This window comes from Leucoraja erinacea, unplaced genomic scaffold (assembly GCF_028641065.1).
Source record: "Leucoraja erinacea ecotype New England unplaced genomic scaffold, Leri_hhj_1 Leri_813S, whole genome shotgun sequence".
Classification (NCBI taxonomy): domain Eukaryota; kingdom Metazoa; phylum Chordata; class Chondrichthyes; order Rajiformes; family Rajidae; genus Leucoraja; species Leucoraja erinaceus.
The window spans coordinates 10,001-32,563 of record NW_026576744.1 but is presented as its reverse complement, the minus strand read 5'-3'; the positions used below and the strand labels follow the sequence as shown (position 1 = coordinate 32,563).

Here is a 22,563-nt window from a genome sequence, read left to right as displayed (position 1 = left end):
GGTACGGGATACTGAGTTGGATGATCAGCCATGATCATATTGAATGGCGGTGCAGGCTCGAAGGGCCGAATGGCCTACTCCTGCACCTAATTTCTATGTTTCTATGTTTCTAAGAAGGGTTGCAGGGAAAATGCTGGGAACTATAGGCCGGTGAGCTTAGCATCTCTAGTTGGAAAGTTACTAGAGAGTATTCTGAGGGATAGGTTATACAGGCATTTGGATGGGCAAGGGCTGATTAGGGATTGTCAGCATAGTTTTGTATATGGGAGGTCGTGTCTCACAAATCTGATTGATTTTTTCGAAGACTTGACCAAGAAGGTTGATGAGGGCAGAGCTGTATATATAGTGTACATGGACTTCAGTCAGGTGTTCGACAAGATTCCGCATGGTAGGCTGCTCTGGAAAGTTGGATCACATGGGATCCAAGGAAAAATTGCTGAATGGATAACAAATTGGCTACATGGAAGGAAGCAGAGGGTGATGGTGGAAGGTTGCTTCTCAGAATGGAGGCCTGTGACTAGTGGTGTGCCTCAGTAACGGTGCTGGGCCCGTTCCTGTTTGTCATCTACATCAATGATTTGGATGAGAACATGCAGGGCAAGATTAGCAAGTTTGCTGATGATATAGGAGCAAATATAGGATTATATGGGTCCCACATAGGAGATTAGTGGGCAAAATGAGGGCACATGGTATTGGGGGTTGAATGCTGACATGGATAGAGAAGTGGTTGGCAGACAGGAAACAAAGAGTAGGGATTAACGGGTCCCTTTCAGAATGGCAGGCAGTGACTAGTGGGGTACCGCAAGGCTCGGTGCTGGGACCGCAGCTATTTACAATATATATTAATGATTTAGATGAAACATAGAAACAGGGATTCATGAAGGGATTCAAAGTAACATATAACCATATAACAATTACAGCACGGAAACAGGCCATCTCGACCCTTCTAGTCCGTGCCGAACACGTATTCTCCCCTAGTCCCATATACCTGCACTCAGACCATAACCCTCCATTCCTTTCCCGTCCATATAACTATCCAATTTATTTTTAAATGATTAAAACGAACCTGCCTCCACCACCTTCACTGGAAGCTCATTCCACACAGCTACCACTCTCTGAGTAAAGAAGTTCCCCTCATGTTACCCCTAAACTTTTGTCCCTTATTTCTCAAGTCATGTCCTCTTGTTTGAATCTTCCCTACAAAAAAGCTTGTCCACGTCAACTCTGTCTATCCCTCTCATCGTTTTAAAGACCTCTATCAAGTCCCCCCTTAACCTTCTGCGCTCCAGAGAATAAAGACCTAACTTATTCAACCTATCTCTGTAACTTAGTTGTTGAAACCCAGGCAACATTCTAGTAAATCTCCTCTGTACTCTCTCTATTTTGTTGACATCCTTCCTATAATTAGGCGACCAAAATTGTACACCATACTTCAGATTTGGTCTCACCAATGCCTTGTACAATTTTAACATTACATCCCAACTTCTATACTCAATGCTCTGATTTATAAAGGCTAGCATACCAAAAGCTTTCTTTACCACCCTATCTACATGAGATTCCACCTTCAAGGAACTATGCACAGTTATTCTCAGATCCCTCTGTTCAACTGCATTCTTCAATTCCCTACCATTTACCATGTACGTCCTATTTTGATTTGTCCTGCCAAGATGTAGCACCTCACACTTATCAGCATTAAACTCCATCTGCCATCTTTCAGCCCACTCTTCCAACTGGCATAAATCTCTCTGTAGACTTTGAAAATCTACTTCATTATCCACAACCCCACCTATCTTAGTATCATCTGCATACTTACTAATCCAATTTACCACACCATCATCCAGATCATTGATGTACATGACAAACAACAGTGGACCCAACACAGATCCCTGTGGCACCCCACTAGTCACTGGCCTCCAACCCGACAAACAACCATCCACCATTACTCTCTGGCATCTCCCATTCAGCCACTGTTGAATCCATCTTGCTACTCCACCATTAATATCCAACCATTGAACCTTCTTAACCAACCTTCCGTGAGGAACCTTGTCAAAGGCCTTACTGAAGTCCATATACACAACATCCACTGCTTTACCCTCATCAATTTCCCGAGTAACATCTTCAAAAAATTTAAGAAGATTAGTCAAACATGACCTTCCAGGCACAAATCCATGTTGACTGTTCCTAATCAAACAAAGCTAACATTAGCAAATTTGCAGATGACACAAAGCTGGGTGGCAGTGTGATCTGTGAGGAGGATGCTATGAAAATGCAGGGTGACTACGGCAGGTTGGGTGAGTGGGCAGATGCATGGCAGATGCAGTTTAACGTGGATAAATATGAGGTTATCCACTTTGGTAGCAAAACAGGAAGGCAGATTATTATCTGAATGGTGTCAAATTGGGAAAAGGGGAAGTACAACGGGATCTGGGGGTCCTTGTTCGTCAGTCTATGAAAGTAAGCATGCAGGTACAGCAGGCAGTGAAGAAAGCGAATGGCGTGTTGGCCTTTATAACAAGAGGAGTTGAGTATAGGAGCAAAGAGGTCCTTCTGCAGTTGTACAGGGCCCTAGTGAGACCACACCTGGAGTATTGTGTGTAGGTTTGGTCCCGAATTTGGGGAAGGGCATTCTTGCTATTGAGGGAGTGCAGCGTAGGTTTACAAGGTTCATTCCCGGGATGGCGGGACTGTCATATGCTGAGAGAGTGGAGCAGCTGGGCTTGTACACTCTGGAGTTTAGAAGGATGAGAGGGTATCTCATTGAAACATATAAGATTGTTAAGGGCTTGGACACGCTAGAGGCAGGAAACATGTTCCCGATGTTGGGGGAGTCCAGAACCAGGGGCCACAGTTTAGGAATAAGGGGTAAGCCATTTAGAATGGAGACGAGGAAAGTTTTTCACACAGAGTGGTGAGTCTGTGGAATTCTCTGCCTCAGAGGGCGGTGGAGGCCGGTTCTCTGGATACTTTCAAGAGAGAGAGGTTGGTGGGTGTATGGAACAAGCTGCCAGAGGAGGTAGTTAAGGCTGGGACTATCCCATCGTTTAAGAAGCATTTAGACAACTACATGGATGGGACAGGTTTTAGAGGGATATGGGCCAAACGCGGGCAGGTGGGACTAGTGTAACATCTGGGTGGGCAGGGGCGGGTCGGGCCGAAGGGCCTGTTTCTGTGCTGTGTGTGTGGATTGTAGAGGTCTCCCACACGCCGCCTATGGCTCCGCCTCTCACTGAGAGGTGCGCACTCACATTAAGCAGCTGTTTAAACACTCGCTGTAATGTAGCGAGACGCAGCGCCAGAGACCCGGGTTCGACCCCGACCTCCGGCGCTGCCTGTACGCAATGTACACGTTCTCCCCGTGACCTGCGTGGGTTTTCTCCGGGCGGTCCGGTTTCCTCCCACACTCCAGAGACGAGCGGGTTTGTAGGACAATTGGCTTCGGCAAAACTTGTAAATTGTTCCCGGTGAGTGTAGGACAGTGTCGATGCGCGGGGATCTGTGGTCGGCGCGGACTCGGTGGGCCGAAGGGCCTGTTTCCATGCTGTAACTTTCAATTTACTCACACAAACACAAACGGGGAACGAGCCGTCAGTCAGCTACAAGGGCGAACCTGCAGCGTCTCGGGCGGAGAGCTAGCACGGGGAAGATGGGCCGAGGGGCGTGGCCGTTTTATCCGCCCCCAACCTGGATAAACGCTCACAACTCAATCCCATTCCCATCTCTGCACAACACGTTTATACCACTGGTGTGCACTGGAGTTTAGAAGGATGAGGGGGATTCTTATAGAAACGTATAAAATTTTAAATGGACTGGACAAGCTAGATGCAGGAAAAATGGTCCCAATGTTGGGCGAATCCAGAACCAGGGGCCACACAGTCCAAGAATAAGGGGTCGGCCATTTAAAACTGCGATGAGAAAAAACGTTTTCACCCAGAGAGTTGTGAATCTGTGGAATTCTCTGTCACAGAGGGCGGTGGAGGCTGATTCACTGGATGTTTTCAAGAGAGAGTTAGATTTAGCACTTAGGGCCAACGGAATCAAGGGATATGGGGAGAAATCGTCTAAATCGTTAATGTATATTGTAAATAACTGGGGTCCCAGCACCGAGCCTTGCGGCACCCCACTAGTCACTGCCTGCCATTCTGAAAAGGACCCGTTAATCCCTACTCTTTGCTTCCTGTCTGCCAACCAGTTCTCTATCCATGTCAATACTCCACCCCCAATACCATGAGCTCTAATTTTGCCCAATAATCTCTTGTGTAGGACCTTGTCAAAGGGTTTTTGAAAGTCCAGATACACCACATCCACTGGTTCTCCCTTGTCCATTCTACTTGTTACATCCTCATATAATTCCAGAAGATTAGTCAAGCATGATTTCCCCTTCATAAATCCATGCTGACTCGGACCGATCCCGTCACTACTTTCCAATTGCGCTGCAATAACATCTTTAATAATCGACTCCAGCATCTTCCCCACCACCGATGTAGGGCTAACTGGTCTATAATTCCCCGTTTTCTCTCTCCCTCCTTTCTTAATAAGTGGAGTTACATTGGCTCCCCTCCAGTCCACAGGAACTGGTCCAGAGTCGAGAGAACATTGGAAAATGATCACCAATGCATCCACGATTTCTAGTGCCACCTCCTTGAGTACTCTGGGATGCAGACCATCAGGCCCTGGGGATTTATCTGCCTTCAGTCCCAACAGTTTACCCAACACCATCTCCTGACTAATGTGGATTCCCTTCAGTTCCTCCCTCCCACTAGATCCTCGGTCCCCTAGTATTTCCAGGAGATTGTTTGTGTCTTCCTTAGTGAAGACAGAACCAAAGTACTTGTTCAACGGTTCTGCCATTTCCTTGTTTCACATTATAAATTCACCTGTCTCTGACTGTGAGGACCTACATTTGTCTTCACTAATATTTTTATTTTTACATATTTAAAGATGCTTTTAGAGTCCGTTTCAATATTCCCCGCAAGCTCCCCCCCCCCCCCCCCCCCCCCCCCCCCTTAATGAACCCATTTGTCACCCTCTGTTGTGTCCTAAATGTCTCCCAGTCCCTCTGGTTTGCTGCCAATGTATCCGCCTCTTCCTTGAATGGAGGGGTAGACTGGATGGGCCGAGCGGCCTAATGTCACGGGACCGGGGGTGTGTTGGTCTGACTGACGCCTCGCCCCTTAACGCTGGGATGCAGGAATTAAAGAATAAAACCAAAAACACACACACACAAGTGACAATAAATGACCACAAGCCGAGTGGCACACAGCGAGGTTTATGTAGCAAACAACGAGGGCAGCAGGCGTGGCAACGCTCGCAGAACTCCGCACCCCCCCCCCCCACTATTACCCCTCAACCCCCCCCCCCCCCCCCACCCACTACCCCCCCTCCACTCAACCCAGATACGCCCAATGTCCCCACCCCCGGGTGCTCCGGTTTCCTCCCACATCCCAAAGACGAGCGGGATAGAAGGTGGGGGGGGGGGGGGGGGGGGGGTAGAAAGGGGGGGGGGGGGGGGGCTGATGTCAGTGTGGGCGGGGAGGGGGAGTGAGATTAGTGTCAGCGTAGATGAGTGGACAGCAGTGACCCAGTGGGCCGAGTGGCCTGTTTCAGTGCTGCGTGACTCAATCACAGAATGGTACCGTGTGGATGGGTGGATAGCACGGACCCGGTGGGCCGAGTGGCCTGTTTCCACGTAGCCTCTCTTCCTCTCTCTATCGGCCGCTCTCTCTCTGTGTCTAGGTCGCCAGCTGTGCTGAACCAGACTCTCTCGTCAGGGTTAGCCCCAGTTCAATATGTTCGGCACAGACACGATGGGCCGAAGGGCCTGATCCCGCGCTGCACTCTTCTATGTTCATAAATGACAAGCGCAGAATTAGGCCATTCGGCCCATCTCTTAATAACTTGACCCAGTAAAGATCAATTAGGTCTTAGATTGGAGGCACAAGGAACTGCAGGTGCTGGTTTACCAAAAAAACTACAGTATGCTGGAGTAACTCAGCGGGTCAGAGAGAGGGTGGGGACAGAGAGGGAGGTGGGGGTGGGGGGACAGAGAGGGAGGGTGGGGGTGGGGACAGAGAGGGAGGGTGTGGGGGTGGGGACAGAGAGGGAGTGTGAGGGTGGGGGGACAGACGGGGGGTGGGGGGGGGGGTGACAGAGAGGGAGGGTGGGGGGGGACAGAGAGGGAGGGTGGGGGTGGGGGGGACAGAGAGGGAGGGTGGGGGTGGGGACAGAGAGGGGGGGGGGAAGAGAGGGAGGGTGGGGGTGGGGACAGAGAGGGAGGGTGGGGGCAGAGAGAGGGAGGGGGGGTGGGGACAGAGAGGGAGGGTGGGGGTGGGGACAGAGAGGGAGGGTGGGGGTGGGGGACAGAGAGGGAGGGTGGAGGCAGAGAGGGAGGGTGGGGGGGGGACAGAGAGGGAGGGTGGGGGTGGGGACAGAGAGGGAGGGTGGGGGGCCAGAGAGGGAGAGGGGGGGGGGCAGGGTGGGGGGGGGGGGACAGAGAGGGAGGGTGGGGGTGGGGACAGAGAGGGAGGGTGGGGGTGGGACAGAGAGGGAGGGTGGGGGGTGGGGACAGAGAGGGGGGTGGGGGCAGAGAGGGGGGGTGGGGGGTGGGGACAGAGAGGGAGGGTGGGGGGGTGGGACAGAGAGGGAGGTGAGGGGGTGGGGACAGAGAGGGAGGGTGGGGGGTGACAGAGAGGGAGGGTGGGGGGTGGGGACAGAGAGGAGAGGGTGGGGGGTGGGGACGAGAGAGGGAGGGTGGGGGGAGGGAGGGGAGGGTGGGGGGTGGGGACAGCTGATCCGGTCCAGGCGGGGAATATGGATAGGTGACGTTTCGGGTAGCGATTGATTGAATGTGGGGGGGGGGGGGGGCAACGGGCGGCAGGTAATAGGTGGATACAGGTGAGGGAAGGGGGAGGGGTAGGGCAGGTGATTGGGCGAAGGCCAGAGATGGGGGGAAAAGGTGTGAGAGTATAAAAGGACCGATGAGTGTGAAGCCAGAGGAAGGAATGTGGGGGGGGGGAGAGGGGGGGGGGGGGGGGGGGGGGGGGGGGGGGAGGCGGGAGGAAGGACAGAGAATTTGACAGTCACCTAAAATTGGAAACATTCAACGTTCAATGAGGTTCCTACCTCAATCACCGGAACGCTGTCTGTCCGACATAGACGCTGCCTGACCCGCTGAGTTACTCCAGCACTTTACATTTCATTCAAGGTTCCAGCACCTGCAGTTCTATGTATATCCCTCCCCCTAGATAGATCAGTGCAGGTGCAGGGGGTTATGGGAGAGAAGGCAGGAGAATGGGGGTATTGGGGGGGGGGGGGGGGGGGGGGGGGTGGGGGCGAGATAGGTCAGCCATGATTGAATGGCGGAGTAGACTTGATGGGCCGAATGGCCTTAATTTTGCTCCTGGAGTTTGTGACCTTAAGGCCGGGCGAATGAGTTCGTTGTTGGTTTGGGTCGACGCCGCGGGAGAGCAGTCACATCTACAACGGGGGGGGGGCCTCTGTCGGTGTCCGAGTCCGCGGGGCCTCTGCGAGATGTCCGTTCACTCAATCCCAACCTCAGCTCGGGTCCCGTATTAGCCGGGACATCCCGTATTTGGGGCTAAATCGGTTTGTCCCGTACGGGACCGCCCTTGTCCCTTATTTGACCGCTACTACTCGGGTCGAGGGGACTGTCGGGCCGTCCGGCCCCCGCCTCACCCGTCCCGACGTAGTGCAGCCCATGGAGTGCAGCAGCAGCAGCAGCAGCAGCAGCGCCTCGCCCGTGGCCCCGTCGGTTGCTCGGTGGGTCGGCAGTCCGGCCAGCTGTCCGACCTTCGGATCTTCACTGACCGCGAAGGGACGGGGCGCCGGACTTTGCTGGCGACGTCGTGCGGCCCCCGGGCCAAAACTCCTCAGCTGGCCCCGCCGGCCGGGCTTTGTGTACAGTCCAGCACCCGGGGCCAACTCATCATTCACCCAGTCACGGCCCAGTTGGTCAACGAATTGCCGTGGGGAATTTGTCCTGTATTTTGACCCTTTGTCCCAGATTTGGGAGTGGGAAAGTTGGCAAGCTGACCCTCAGCTCAAAGTGTGGAGGTGACAGTGAACTGGAACTTCGAGAATGGGGGGGGTGAAAGGGGGGGGGGGGGTGGTGGGGGGTGGAGAGGAGGGGAGGGGGGGGGTGGGGAGGGAATAATTGTGGGGTGGGGACAATTTGAGGGGGGAGGGTGGGGGTGGGGACAGAATGGGGGGGTGGGGTGAGGTGGGGACAATTGTGGGGGGGACAATTTGGGGGGCGGGTGGGCGGTGGGGACAATTTGAGGGGGAGGGGGGGGGTGGGGGATGGGGAGGGTGGGAGGGGGGGAGGGAATAATTGTGGGGGTGGGGACAATTTGAGGGGGGGGAGGGTGGGGGTGGGGACAATTGTGGGTGGGGACCCCCAGCTGACCCAGGCCGGACTCTGCCCCCGCCCCCCCGCGGGTTCCGCCAGCTTGACCAGCGCCTCGGACACAATCACTCGCGGACACGGAGGCTGCTCGGTCCGGCCGCGCTTTACTGCCGCCGCCGCCGCCACCGGTGCCGCGTCTCTTGTCCGGGGAGGGGTCACAGGTCACACGGCAACCGGGGGGGGGGGGGGGCAGCATGCAGGCAGGGGGGGGGGGGGGGGGGGAGTTACTCACTCCGACTCGGCCCCGACCCACACGGTCCAACGGCGCAGGTTTCCAGCGAGCCCGCTCCGCCCGCGGCCCGCTCACTGCCGCCGCCGGTCCGGCCGCTCTCCTCGCCGGTCCCGGGCTCCTCCTCCTCGTCCCGGGCGAGATCCTCCTCCACCACCGCCGCCACCGCCCACTCTACCGGCGCCGGCGCTTCATTCATCCGCGACACCGAATCCTCGCCTCCCGCCTCCGGCGTTACCGCAGCCGCTGCATCCTCGTCCGTCGCCTCCTCGCCAACTTCAGCCGCGCTGTTGACCGACCCCTCGCTCTCCGACTCGCCGCTCGACCGCGGCCCCTCCGGCGAGGAAGAACGGGACCTGGACCGGGACTGGTCAGAGTCTGTGCGGGAAACATAGAAACATAGACAATAGGTGCAGGAGGAGGCCATTCGGCCCATCGAGCCAGCACCGCCATTCAATATGATCATGGCTGACCATCCCCAATCAATAACCCGTGCCTGCCTTCTCCCCATATCCCTTGACTCCACTAGCCCCTAGAGCTCTATCTAACTCTCTCTCAAATCCATCCAGTGACTTGGCCTCCACTGCCCTCTGTGGCAGAGAATTCCATAAATTCACAACTCTCTGGGTGAAAAGGTTTTTTTCTCACCTCAGTCTTAAATTACCTCCCCTTTATTCTAAGACTGTGGCCCCTGGTTCTGGATTCGCCCAACATTGGGAACATTTTCCCTGCATCCAGCTTGTCCAGTCCTTTTATAATTTTATATGTTTCGATAAGATCCCCCTCGTCCTTCTAAACTCCAGTGAATACAAGCCTAGTCTTTTCAATCTTTCCTCATATGACAGTCCCGCCATCCCAGGGATCAATCTCATGAACCTACGCTGATCTGCCTCAATCACAAGGATGTCCTGCCTCAAATTAGGAGACCAAAACTGTACACAATACTCCAGATGTGGTCTCACCAGAGCCCTATACAACTGCAGAAGAACCTCTTTACACCTATACTGAAATCCTCTTGTTATGAAGAGCAACATTCCATTAGCTTTCTTCACTGCCTGCTGTACCTGCACGCCAACTTTCAGTGACCGGTGTACAAGGACACCCAGGTCTCGCTGTACCTCCCCCTTACCTAACCTAACCCCATTGAGATAATAATCTGCCCCCTTTTTTTTGCCACCAAAGTGGATAACCTCCCATTTATCTATATTATACTGCATCTGCCACGCATCTGCCCACTCACTCAACCTGTCCAGGTCACCCTGCAACATCTCCTAACATCCTCTTCACAGTTCACACTGCCACCCAGCTTTGTGTCATCAGCAAACTTGCTCGTGTTGCTCCTAATTCCCTCTTCCAAATCATGAATATATATGGTAAACAGTTGTGGCCCCAACACCGAGCCTTGCGGCACTACACTCGCCACTGCCTGCCATTCTGAAAAGGACCCGTTCACTCCTACTCTTTGCTTCCGGTCTGCCAACCAATTTTCTATCCATGTCAACACCCGACCCCCAATAACATGTGCTCTCATTTTAGTCACCAGCCCCCCTCCCCCCCCCCCCCCCCCCCCCCCGGGGAAGCGGACACACGTTACCGGGGGAGGGGGGTGACAGAGACCGGGGGGGGGGGGGGGGGGGTGGAGAGAGAGGGGAGGGTGGGGGTGGGGAGGGAATAATTATGGAGTGGGGACAATTTGAGAGGGGAGGGGGGGTGGGGGTGGGGAACAGAATGGGAGGGGGGTGGTGGGGTAAGGTGGGGACAATTGTGGGGTGGGGACAATTTGAGGGGGGAGGGGGGTGACGGAGACGGGGGGGGGGGACGGAGACGGGGGGGGGACAGAGACGGGGGGGGGGGTGACAGAGACGGGGGGGGGGTGACAGAGACGGGGGGGGGGGGGGGTGACAGAGACGGGGGGGGGGGGACAGAGACGGGGGGGGGGGGGGGGACGGGGTCATTCTGATCCGACACTCACAGGCACCACCCTCGCTCTCCAAGGGGGAGGAACCGCTGTCGACGGACGGGCGTTGCCGTGACGGACCCCGTTCTCTGTCCACGTCTGAGCCGCCGGCATCGTCCACTTCACCCGGAGCCGCCTCCTCCTCCCGGCTCTGACTCCACGACTCGGACTCCGCGTCCACTCTCGGCTCCTCTTCAAAATCATCCGCGTATTCTCCTGAAGAGACAGATGTGGCAACGTGAGCGGTGCCGGGCAAAGATACTACAACATGTGTAGGAAGGAACTGCTGGTGGAGGCCACAAGTCAGTGGATATATTTAAGGCAGAGATAGATAGATTCTTGATTAGTGCGGGTGTCAGGGGTTATGGGGAGAAGGCAGGAGAATGGGGATAGGAGGGAGAGATAGATCAGCCATGATTGAATGGTGGAGTAGACTAGATGGGCCGAATGGCCTAATTCTGCTCCTATCACATGAATTTATGAATGGGTCAGGGATGTCAAGCTGGAAAGGGGACAGAGAAGATTTACGAGGATGTTGCCAGGACTAGAGGGTGTGAGCTACAGGGAGAGGTTGAGTAGGCTGGGTCTCTATTCCATGGAGCGCAGGAGGATGAGGGGAGATCTTATAGAGGTGTACAAAATCATGAGAGGAATAGATCGGGTAGACGCACAGAGTCTCTTGCCCAGAGTTGGGGAATCGAGGACCAGAGGACACAGGTTCAAGGTGAAGGGGAAAGATTTAATAGGAATCTGAGGGGTAACTTTTTCACACAGAGGGTGGTGGATGTATGGAACAAGCTGCCAGAGGAGGTAGTTGAGGCTGGGATTATCCCAACGTTTAAGAAACAGTTAGACAGGTGCATGAATAGGACAGTTTTGGAGGGATATGGACCAAGCGCAGGCAGGTGGGACTGGGGTAGCTGGGACATTGTTGGCCAGTGTGGGCAAGTTGGGCCGAAGGGCCTGTTTCCATGAGTGCTGGAGTAACTCAGCGGGGCAGGCGGCATCTGTGGAGAACATGGATAGGTGACGTTTCGGCTCTGCCCCCTCCCCCCTCCCCTCCTCCACGGACTGACCTTGGTCCGGGACGGCGCTGGTCTCCGCCTCCCGCGGGTCTCGGTCCATCCCGTCTTCGGACGAGGCCGGGGGGGAAGCGGGCACCGGCTCCGCTGCCTTCAGCGCCCCGCGCCGCGGCAGTGGGACACGGGGCTGCCCGCTCTCCCGACCCGGACCCCCGGCCCCCTTCCCTCTCCGTGGCGGTGGCAACGGCTTCTTGTCCAGGCCCGCAGCGATGATGCACCTGGCAGAGAAACGGAGATGGGTGGGGAGGGGGAGGGGGAGGGGGCTTCTTTAGTCAGAGGGTGGTGAATCTGTGGAGGCCACAACGCAGTGGATATATTTAAGGCAGAGATAGATAGATTCTTGATTAGTGCGGGTGTCAGGGGTTATGGGGAGAAGGCAGGAGAATGGGGTTAGGAGGGAGAGATAGATCAGCCGTGATTGAATGGCGGAGTAGACTCGATGGGCCGAATTCTTGGACATTCTTGCTAGTATTGAGGGAGTACAGCGTAGGTTCACCAGGTTAATTCCCGGGATGGCGGGACTGTCATATGTTAGAAACATAGAAACATAGAAATTATGTGCAGGAGTAGGCCATTCGGCCCTTCGAGCCTGCACCACCATTCAATATGCCATTTAGAACGGAGTTGAGGAAACACTTTTTCTCACAGAGAGTTGTGATTCTGTGGAATTCTCTGCCTCAGAGGGCGATGGAGGCCGGTTCTCTGGATACTTTCAAGAGAGAGCCAGATAGGGCTCTTAAAGATAGCGGAGTCAGGGGATATGGGGAGAAGGCAGGAACGGGGTACTGATTGGGGATGATCAGCCATGATCACATTGAATGGCGGTGCTGACTCGAAGGGCCGAATGGCCTCCTCCTGCACCTATTGTCTGAAGGGCCTGATTCCCCACGCTGTATCTCTAAAGTCTGAAGTCTAACGGCTCAATCACCAAAGCTCTCTTGGATAGAACCTTCCAAATCTATTGACTATCCCATCGTTTAAGAAACAGTTAGACAGGTACATGGATAGGACGGGTTTGGAGGGATATGGACCAAGCGCAGGCAGGTGGGACTAGTGTAGCTGGGACATGTTGGCCGGTGTTGAGGCGAAGGGCCTGTTTCCGTGCTGTATCAGTCTGGGATGGGGGAGGGGGAACAAACAATAACCCGCCCCCCCCCCGCACTCGTCCCCCAGCCCCGGATACGAGCATCCCATCCGGTCCCTCCTCGCCCCCCCCCTCCCCCCATCACTCTCCCCACCCCTGTCACCCCACCTGTAGCAGGGTGCGGCTCCGTGCACGGCCAGGATGGTGAAGAGCGGCCGGCGACCCCCGAGCCGCGCTCCCCGCCGGTGCCGGTACTCGCAGCAGGAGCTGAGACGCGCGACCTGGAGCCCGTTGACGTACAGGGTGAGGCTGAAGGGGAAGCCTGGATGGCGGCGAGACTGCAGCTCGAACCGCTCTGGGGGGGAGAGGGGGGAGGGGGAGAGGGAGGGGGGAGATACGGAGGGGGGAGAGGGAGAGGGAGAGGGAGAGGGGGGGGGGAGGGGGAGGGGGAGAGAGGGAGGGGGGGAGAGTGAGGTAGAGAGTGAGAGAAGGGAGAGAGGGAGGGGGGGAAGAGAGAGAGAGAGGTGGAGAGGAGGGAGAAGAGAGAGGGGAGAGGAGAGGGGGGAGGGAGGGAGGGAGAGAGGGAGGGGGGAGAGGGAGAGGGAGAGGGAGGGGTAGAGAGAGAGGGAGAGAGAGAGATGGGGGGGGGAAGGGGGGGAGAGTTGAGGGGGGGAGAGTTGGGGGGGAGAGGGAGGGGGAGAGGGAGAGGGAGGGGAGGATGAGAGGGAGGGGGGGAGGGGGGGAGGGGGGGAGAGAGGGGAGGGGGGGGAGGGGGAAAGGAGGGAGAGGGGGAGGGAGGGAGGGGGGAGAGAGAGAATGGGGGGAAGGGGGGAGAGAGTTGAGGGAGGGAGAGTTGGGGGGGAGAGGGAGGGGAGAGAGGGAGGGAGGGGGAGAGATGGGAGAGGGAGGGGAGGGGGAGGGGGGGGGGGGGGGGGGGGGGGGGGGGGGGGGGGGGGGGGGGGGGGGGGGGGGGGGGGGGGGGGGGGGGGGGGGGGGGGGGGGGGGGGGGGGGGGGGGGGGGGGGGGGGGGGGGGGGGGGGGGGGGGAGAGAAGGAACAAGGGGAGACCTGGTTAACGCGGGGCACTCCCGTGCAGTCGGCAGGTCACAGACACGCAACCCTGTGCATGGGGAGTATTGGTTGCAGTTCTGGTCGCCCCCATTACAGGGGGGGATGTGGGGTTTGGAGTCACCCACAACACAAACGATGCCGTGATTAGCGGGTTCGGCTCCAGGCAGGGGTTGGACAGACTTGGGTTGTTTTCTCTGGAATGTCGGAGGGGGTTTGATGAGAGCGGTGGTGGGGCAGTCAGAACCTTTCCCCAGGAAAACTAGAGGGCGCAGCTTCAAGGGGCGAGGGGCAACGTTTGAAGGCCATGTGTGGGGCAAGTGTATTTTACACAGAGGGGGTGGGGGCTGCTGCAACACGGTGTGGGGGGGGGGGGGTTGTGGAGGGGGGGTGTGTGGGGGTGTGTGTTGGTGGGGGGTGTGTTGGTGGGGGGTGTGTTGGGTGGGGGGTGTGGAGGGGGAGGTGTGTGTGTGTGGAGGGGGTGTGTGTGTGGAGGGGGGGTGTGTTGGTGGGGGGTGTGTGTTGGTGGGGGGGTGTGTGTGGAGGGGGGGTGTTGTGGTGGGGGGGGTGTGTGTTGGTGGGGGGTGTGTGTGGGGGGGTGTGTGTGGTTGGGGTGTGTGGTGGGGGGGAGAGATTGAGGAGAGGGAGATTGGAGGGGGATAGGAGAGGGAGGGTGGGCCGAGTGGCCGCACCTACCTCCGGGCAGCATGTTGCCGGTGAACACACGTTCTCTCCGCCACAGTGAGAGGGGTGGGGTTGGGGGATTGGGGATTGGAGAGGGATAGGAGAGGGAGGATGGGCCGAGTGGCCACACCTACCTCCAGGCAGCATGTTGCCGGTGAACACACACAGGTTCTCTCCGCCACAGTGCTGCTGCTGGACTTTGACCTGGTCGCGGGAGTCGGCGCGGTGGTCAGCGAGGTGCAGCCTCTGTCCGCGGTAAACCATGGTGACCACGACCGGGCAGTGTCCGGAGCCGCCCCGCCGCCGCTGCCCCGCCCCCTCCTGCAGACACAGAGTGGGAGGGGGGGGGGGAGCGGTCAGCGGTCAGCGAGCGGGGCCGGAGTCCAAGTGCCGGTTGTAGCGGCCTCAGCCACCCCTCCCCCTCCCCTCCCCTCGCTCACACCTCCGGCGATCTGGCGCTGTCTGTCTGTGTGGTGTTTGCACGTTCTCCCTGTGACCGCGTGGGTTCACCCCGGGCGCTCCGGTTTCCTCCCAGGTCACAAAGACGTGCGGGGTGAGGGGGGGTTAATGGGGCTGCTGTAAATACCCCCACCTACTCCCCCCCCCCCTTATTTCCCCCACCCCCCCCCCCCCCAATACCCCACTCCTCCACCTCCTCTATCCACCCAAGCCGGCCCCATCTCCCCCCCCTCTCTCCCCCCCATCACATCCCACCCTCCAGCTTCACATAGATACAATAGACAACAGGTGCAGGAGTAGACCATTCGGCCCTTCGAACCAGCACCGCCATTCACTGTGATCATGGCTGATCATCCCCAATCAGTACCCAGTTCCTGCCTTCTCCCCATATCCCCTGACTCCGCTATCTTTAAGAGCCCTATCTAGCTCTCTCTTGAAAGTATCCAGAGGACCTGCCTCCACCGCCCTCTGAGGCAGAGAATTCCACAGACTCACAACTCTCTGTGAGAAAAAGTGTTTCCTCATCTCCGTTCTAAATGGCTTACCCCTTATTCTTAAACTGTGGCCCCTGGTTCTGGACTCCCCCAACATCGGGAACATGTTTCCTGCCTCTAGCGTGTCCAAGCCCTTAATAATCTTATATGTTTCAATGAGATCCTCTCTCATCCTTCTAAACTCCAGAGTATACAAGCCCAGCTGCTCCATTCTCTCAGCATATGAAAGTCCCGCCAACCCGGGAATTAACCTTGTAAACCTACGCTGGGCTCCCTCAATAGCAAGAATGTCCTTCCTCAAATTAGGGGACCAAAACTGCACACAATACTCCGGGTGTGGTCTCACCAAGGCCCTGTGCAACTGCAGAAGGGCCTCTTTGCTCCTATACTCAACTCCTCTTGTTATAAAGGCCAACATGCCATTCGCTTTCTTCACTTTATGTTTCACTCCTCTCCTGATCAGACCTCCCCCCTACAGCCTCCTATTCACCCCACGCTTGATGTACTAAGAAGGAACTGCAGATGCTGGTTTTTCCCATAAACAGTCACAGAGTGCTGGAGGAACTCAGTGGGACTGCTCTTTTCACCATGTTCCCCACAGATGCTGCCTGACCCGCTGAGTTACTCCAGCACTCTGTGAAACGTCACCTATCCATGTTCTCCACAGATGCTGCCTGACCCGCTGAGTTACTCCAGCACTCTGTGAAACGTCACCTATCCATGTTCTTCAACACCCTTGAGACATACCTTGGGGAGAGTGTGGGGGTCGTGGGGAGCGGTGGTGGGTCGGAGCCGGCGACCCCGGGTGAAGCCCCCCCTGTCCCAGGGCCGTACAGGAGGGGGGGCGGGGGTGACAAAGTTGTTGATGACGGGGAGACGGTAAGGGGAGGGGCCGGCCGGGAAATCCACCGTCTGCCAATGTCTCGTCGACTCCCGCTCCGGCTGTGGGAGAGAATGGGGGGGGGGGGTGAATATATAGACCCACTCTCCCCGACCCCCCCTGCACTCACTCCCTCATCTCACCCCCCCTCCTGCTCCGCTGTGGGAGAGAATGAGGTGGGAGGGGGTGAATATATAGACCCTGAACCTCCCCCCCCCCCTCCAACCTCCCCGAGCCCCGACCCCCACCCCTCTGCCTGGCTGCGGGGAACAGAGGAGGGTCAAACAATATACCCCTTTCCCCCACCCCCACCCCCCCAACCCCACTCCACCCAGGTACCATTACAGGACAATGGGGCAGGAGGGGGCAGAGGATTTCAAAGGCGGACAAAGGTTTCTTATCTTACTCCCTGCCTCCCCCCCCTTGCCCCCCTGGAATACCCCCCCACAACCACTCCCCCTCGTCCGGTTACCGTGGGTGTAGAATAGATGGTACGGGGAGGGGTCAGTGACGGTACTCCCCGACCCCCTGTTGCATCTCTACACTCCCCTGGGGAGTCGGGGGGGGTTACTTATTGGGGGGGCGACCACCCACACCCCTCGTATGCCCTCGGAATGCGGGGGGGGATTATTGTGAGCGGTCAAATAAATATACCCCTCCCACCACCGACCCACACCCCTCCAACGACCCACCCCTCCCATCTCACCCCCCCTCCACGTGGGTCTGTAGGGGATTAGGTTAGTGGACGGGGGCGGGGGGGGGTCAGTACGGACTCGATGGGCCGAAAGGGCCGGTTTGCATCTCGACAACCCCCCCCCCACCCCCTGGGGAGGGGGGGGGGTCGTGAGAGAGTTAGAGCGGGTGTGAAAAATCTACCCCCCTCGGGGGCGGAACCACGGGGGTCCACCCCTCGCCTCCAGGGTCCGGCCGGCGGGGGGATGGGTGGAGCCGAGGACTGTCCCGCCCTCCACGCCAGGCGGAGCGGCCTCTCGTCCCCCCGAAGTGTGGAGCTCCCTGACAGTGGGAGTAGGATAGTGAGTGCGGGGATCGAGGTCGTGAGGGACTCAAGAAAGAGAAGTGCCTTAGTCGCATCTCTAGTCCCCGGGAGGGGGGGGGGGGGGTGAGTGGGGTGGAGGGGGCGACCCGGGGGGTGGAGGGAGAACCTCTGCTGGAGAGAAGGAGGGTTCGGCAGGCGGGGGATGGGTGGTCGGTCACTGTCGGGGCGGAACCACCGCTGAAGGGGAGAGCGGTGGGTCGAGGAGAGCCGGTCGTCCTGGTCACAGGGGGCGGTGTGGGCGGGAGAGGGGAGGGTGGGGTGGGGGGGGGGGGGGAGAGTCAGAGAGTGAGGGGGGGGCTTCATATCCTCACACATTCACCTAATCCCCTCCCCAACTCCAACTCACCCCCTCACCCCTCCCCCATTCACCCCCCTCCCCCCTCCCCAATTCTGCCCCCCTCCCCCACTATCCCCTCCTCCTCTCCCCCCCTTCCATCCCCTTCTCCCTCCCCCCCCCCCACTCTGCCCCCAACTCTCTGCCCCTCCTCTCTCCCTCCCCCCCCCTCTCTCCAGTTCCCCCTTCTCCTCTCCCCCCAACAACATCAGTCTGAAGAAGGGTCTCAACCCAAAACGTTGTCTGTCCCTTCCCTCCTCAGATGCTGCCTGACCCATATAAGATTGAAACATATAAGATTATTAAGGGTTTGGACACGCTGGAGGCAGGAAACATGTTCCCGATGTTGGGGGAGTCCAGAACCAGTGGCCACAGTTTAAGAATAAGGGGTCGGCCATTTAGAACGGAGACGAGGAAACACTTTTTCTCACACAGAGAGTGGTGAGTCTGTGGAATTCTCTGCCTCAGAGGGCGGTGGAGGCCGGTTCTCTGGATACTTTCAAGAGAGAGTTAGATAGGGCTCTTAAAGATAGCGGAGTCAGGGAGATATGGGGAGAAGGCAGGAACGGGGTACTGATTGGGGATGATCAGCCATGATCACATTGAATGGCGATGCTGGCTCGAAGGGCCGAATGGCCTACTCCTGCACCTATTGTCTATTGACCCACTCCAGAGTCTCACAGCACGGAAAGAGGCCCTTCAGCCCATCGAGTCCATGCCGACCATCAACCATCCCTCTACACTGATCCCATCACACTCTACACCCCACCCACACACAGGCCCCATAAACCCAGGGGTGTTTCAACAATCGTATTCATCCCAGTCATCGAGCCGTACAGCACGGAAACAGGCCATTTGGCCCATCCCATCCATGCCAACCAACATAAGGTCAATAGACAATAGGTGTAGGAGTAGGCCATTCGGCCCTTCGAGTCAGCACTGCCAATCAGTGATCATGGCTGATCATTGTGGATGCATTAGTGATAATTTTTCAAAACTCTTTAGATTCTGGAGTAGTTCCTGATGATTGGAGGGTAGCTAATGTAACCCCACTTTTTAAACAGGGAGGGAGAGAGAAAATGGGGAATTACAGACCAGTTAGTCTAACATCGGTAGTAGGGAAACTGCTAGAGTCAGTTATTAAAGATGGGATAGCAGCACATTTGGAAAGTGGTGAAATCATTGGACAAAGTCAGCATGGATTTATGAAAGGTAAATCATGTCTGACGAATCTTATAGAATTTTTCGAGGATGTAACTAGTAGCGTGGATAGGGGAGAACCAGTGGATGTGTTATATCTGGACTTTCAGAAGGCTTTCGACAAGGTCCCACATAAGAGATTAGTATACAAACTTAAAGCACACGGTATTGGGGGGTTCAGTATTAATGTGGATAGAGAACTGGCTGGCAGACAGGAAGCAAAGAGTAGGAGTAAACGGGTCCTTTTCACAATGGCAGGCAGTGACTAGTGGGGTACCGCAAGGCTCAGTTCTGGGACCCCAGCTATTTACAATATATATTAATGATTTGGACGAGGGAATTGAATGCAATATCTCCAAGTTTGCGGATGACACTAAGCTGGGGGGCAGTGTTAGCTGTGAGGAGGATGCTAGGAGGCTGCAAGGTGACTTGGATAGGCTGGGTGAGTGGGCAAATGCATGGTAGATGCAGTATAATGTGGATAAATGTGAGGTTATCCACTTTGGTGGCAAAAACAGGAAAGTAGACTATTTTCTGAATGGTGGCCGATTAGGAAAAGGGGAGATGCAACGAGACCTGGGTGTCATGATACACCAGTCATTGAAAGTAGGCATGCAGGTGCAGCAGGCAGTGAAGAAAGTGAATGGTATGTTAGCATTCATAGCAAAAGGATTTGAGTATAGGAGCAGGGAGGTTCTACTGCAGTTGTACAGGGTCTTGGTGAGACCACACCTGGAGTATTGCGTACAGTTTTAGAAACATAGATAGATATAGGTATGCCATTTATTGTCACTATACATTTAAAGTGAAACTGAAAGCTGCTCGTACTCAGTGCATACATACAATTTTACAAAAAAAACAAGAAACAGAAAACAAAAAAAAAACAGAAGGGGGATGGGGGGGGGGGGGAATAGGTGCACAAATTCTGCGGCGCTACATACATATATACATATATACAGATGGAAGTCCGTGTTGGGCGGTGTAGTCAGTGCATGTGTGAATTTGAATTTATGGTAGATATAATTTCTCGGAAAAGCAACTATTCTGAGTTGTTCGTCCTGGATTTGATGAACCTTAGCGCCTTCCAGAGGGCAGCAGGTCGAACAGTCCAAACGCAGGATGGGAGCTGTCTTTGATGATCTTCTTTGCCCTTGCTAAGGCAGCGGGAGGTTGTAGATGTCCATCAGGGAGGGGAGAGAGGGCAGCCAATGATTCCTCTGCGCTGTCCTGGTTACCCTCTGAAGCCTCTCCCTGTGTCTGCCATGGTGCAGCTGCCATACCATAAGAAACATAGAAATTAGATGCAGGAGTAGGCCATTCGGCCCTTCGAGCCTGCACCGCCATTCAATATGATCATGGCTGATCATCCAACTCAATATCCCGTACCTGCCTTCTCTCCATACCCTCTGATCCCCTTGGCCACAAGGGCCACATCTAACTCCCTCTTAAATATAGCCAATGAACTGGCCTCAACTACCCTCTGTGGCAGAGAGTTCCAGAGATTCACCACTCTCTGTGTGAAAAAGTTCTCCTCATCTCGGTTTTTAAGGATTTCCCCCTTATCCTTAAGCTGTGACCCTTGTCCTGGACTTCCCCAACATCAGGAACAATCTTCCTGCATCTAGCCTGTCCAACCCCTTAAGAATTTTGTAAGTTTCTATAAGATCCCTCTCAATCTCCTAAATTCTAGAGAGTATAAACCAAGTCTATCCAGTCTTTCTTCATAAGACAGTCCTGACATCCCAGGAATCAGTCTGGCGAACCTTCTCTGTACTCCCTCTATGGCAATAATGTCCTTCCTCAGATTTGGAGACCAAAACTGAACGCAATACTCCAGGTGTGGTCTCACCAAGACCCTGTACAACTGCAGTAGAACCTCCCTGCTCCTATACTCAAATCCTCTTGCTATGAAAGCCAACATACCATTCGCTTTCTTTACTGCCTGCTGCATCTGCATGCCTACCTTCAATGAATGGTGTACCATGACACCCAGGTCTCGTTGCATCTCCCCCTTTCCCAATCGGCCACCATTTAGATAATAGTCTGCTTTCCCGTTTTTGCCACCAAAATGGATAACCTCACATTTATCCACATTATACTGCATCTGCCAAACATTTGCCCACTCACCCAGCCTATCCAAGTCACCCTGCAGTCTCCTAGCATCCTCCTCACAGCTAACACTGCCCCCCAGCTTAGTGTCATCCGCAAAACTTGGAGATATTGCCTTCAATTCCCTCATCCAGATCATTAATATATATTGTAAATAGCTGGGGTTGCCCCAGTACTGAGCCTTGCGGGTACCCCAATAGTCACTGCCTGCCATTGTGAAAAGGACCCGTTTACTCCTCTACTCTTTGCTTCCTGTTTGCCAGCCAGTTCTCTATCCACATCCAATACTGAACCCCCAATGCCATGTGCTGTGGTCTCCTAATCTGAGGAAAGACATTTTTGCCATAGAGGGAGTACAGAGAAGGTTCACCAGACTGATTCCTGGGATGTCAGGACTTTCATATGAAGAAAGACGGGATAGACTCGGCTTGTACTCGCTGGAATTTAGAAGATTGAGGGGGGATCTTATAGAAACTGATTGCTCATTATTAACTTGTATCCTTGCATTTAACGCTCCCTATCACACAGGCACACATGGCCACAGAGTCATATAGTACCGAAACAGGCCCTTCGGCCCACCTTGTCCATACTGGGATGGTCCCATTTGCCTGCATTTGGCCCAAATCCTTCCAACCCCATCCTATCCATGTACCTGTCCAAATGTCTTGCTTCCTTTGGCAGCTCGTTCCAGGTACGGACCACACCCTGGGTGAAAATGATGCCCCTGAGGTCCCTCTTCAATCTCTTAAACCTCCCCTCAAGCCTGTGCCCTCTAGTTTAATCTCCTAGATAATGCTCCACCCCATGGGGGGGAAAGACTGATCCGTCTGAAGAAGGTTCCCCACCCAAAACGTCACCTATCCATGTTCTCCACAGATGCTGCCTGACCCGCTGAGTTACTCCAGCACTCTGTGAAACGTCACCTATCCATGTTCTCCACAGATGCTGCCATGATCATATTGAATGGCGGTGCAGGCTCGAAGGGCCGAATGGCCTACTCCTGCACCTAATTTCTATGTTTTCTATGTTTCTATGACCTGCTGAGTTACTCCAGCACTCTGTGAAACGGCACCTATCCATGTTCTCCACAGATGCTGCCTGACCCGCTGAGTTACTCCAGCACTCTGTGTTTTTCCTTGTTCTGATCTGCAGGTCCCCCCTCCCCCTATGGGCGGTCTCTGCCCCCTACACCCCCACCCCCCCCCCCCCCCCCCTCTGATCCCTTTCACCGTCACCAAAGCAGCAATCAACACTTTCCCCGCCAGGCGATACTGTTTCAGCAACTTGAGCCAAGTTTCCGATGTGTAACACAAGCTGCTGTCCCCAGCACTCTCCTCTCACCCCTCTCTCTCCCCTTCCCCCCCACTCCCCTCTCCCCTCCCCCTCTTCCACCCCTTCACCTCCCCCCTACCCCCCTCCCTCTCCGCCTCCCTTTGCCCTCTCCGCCACCAGTCACTCTCTCCCCTCCTCTCTCCCTCCCCCCCCCCCCTCTCAGGCACGAGGGG

At 55.8% G+C, this 22,563-nt stretch overlaps 1 protein-coding gene across 1 annotated transcript in view; it reads right to left on the bottom strand.

Moving 5' to 3' along the window:
* erich3 (glutamate-rich 3) overlaps positions 1 to 22,563 on the bottom strand; it is a 36,143-nt gene that overhangs the window by 4,374 nt on the left and 9,206 nt on the right. Inside the window, exons 6-11 of the mRNA XM_055631586.1 lie at positions 16,226 to 16,420; positions 14,660 to 14,846; positions 12,943 to 13,129; positions 11,685 to 11,908; positions 10,624 to 10,824; positions 8,655 to 9,029 (exon numbers count right to left, since the gene is read on the bottom strand). Coding sequence (XP_055487561.1) covers positions 8,655 to 9,029; positions 10,624 to 10,824; positions 11,685 to 11,908; positions 12,943 to 13,129; positions 14,660 to 14,846; positions 16,226 to 16,420 — 1,369 coding nt within the window. The remainder of the gene's footprint in view (positions 1 to 8,654; positions 9,030 to 10,623; positions 10,825 to 11,684; positions 11,909 to 12,942; positions 13,130 to 14,659; positions 14,847 to 16,225; positions 16,421 to 22,563) is intronic.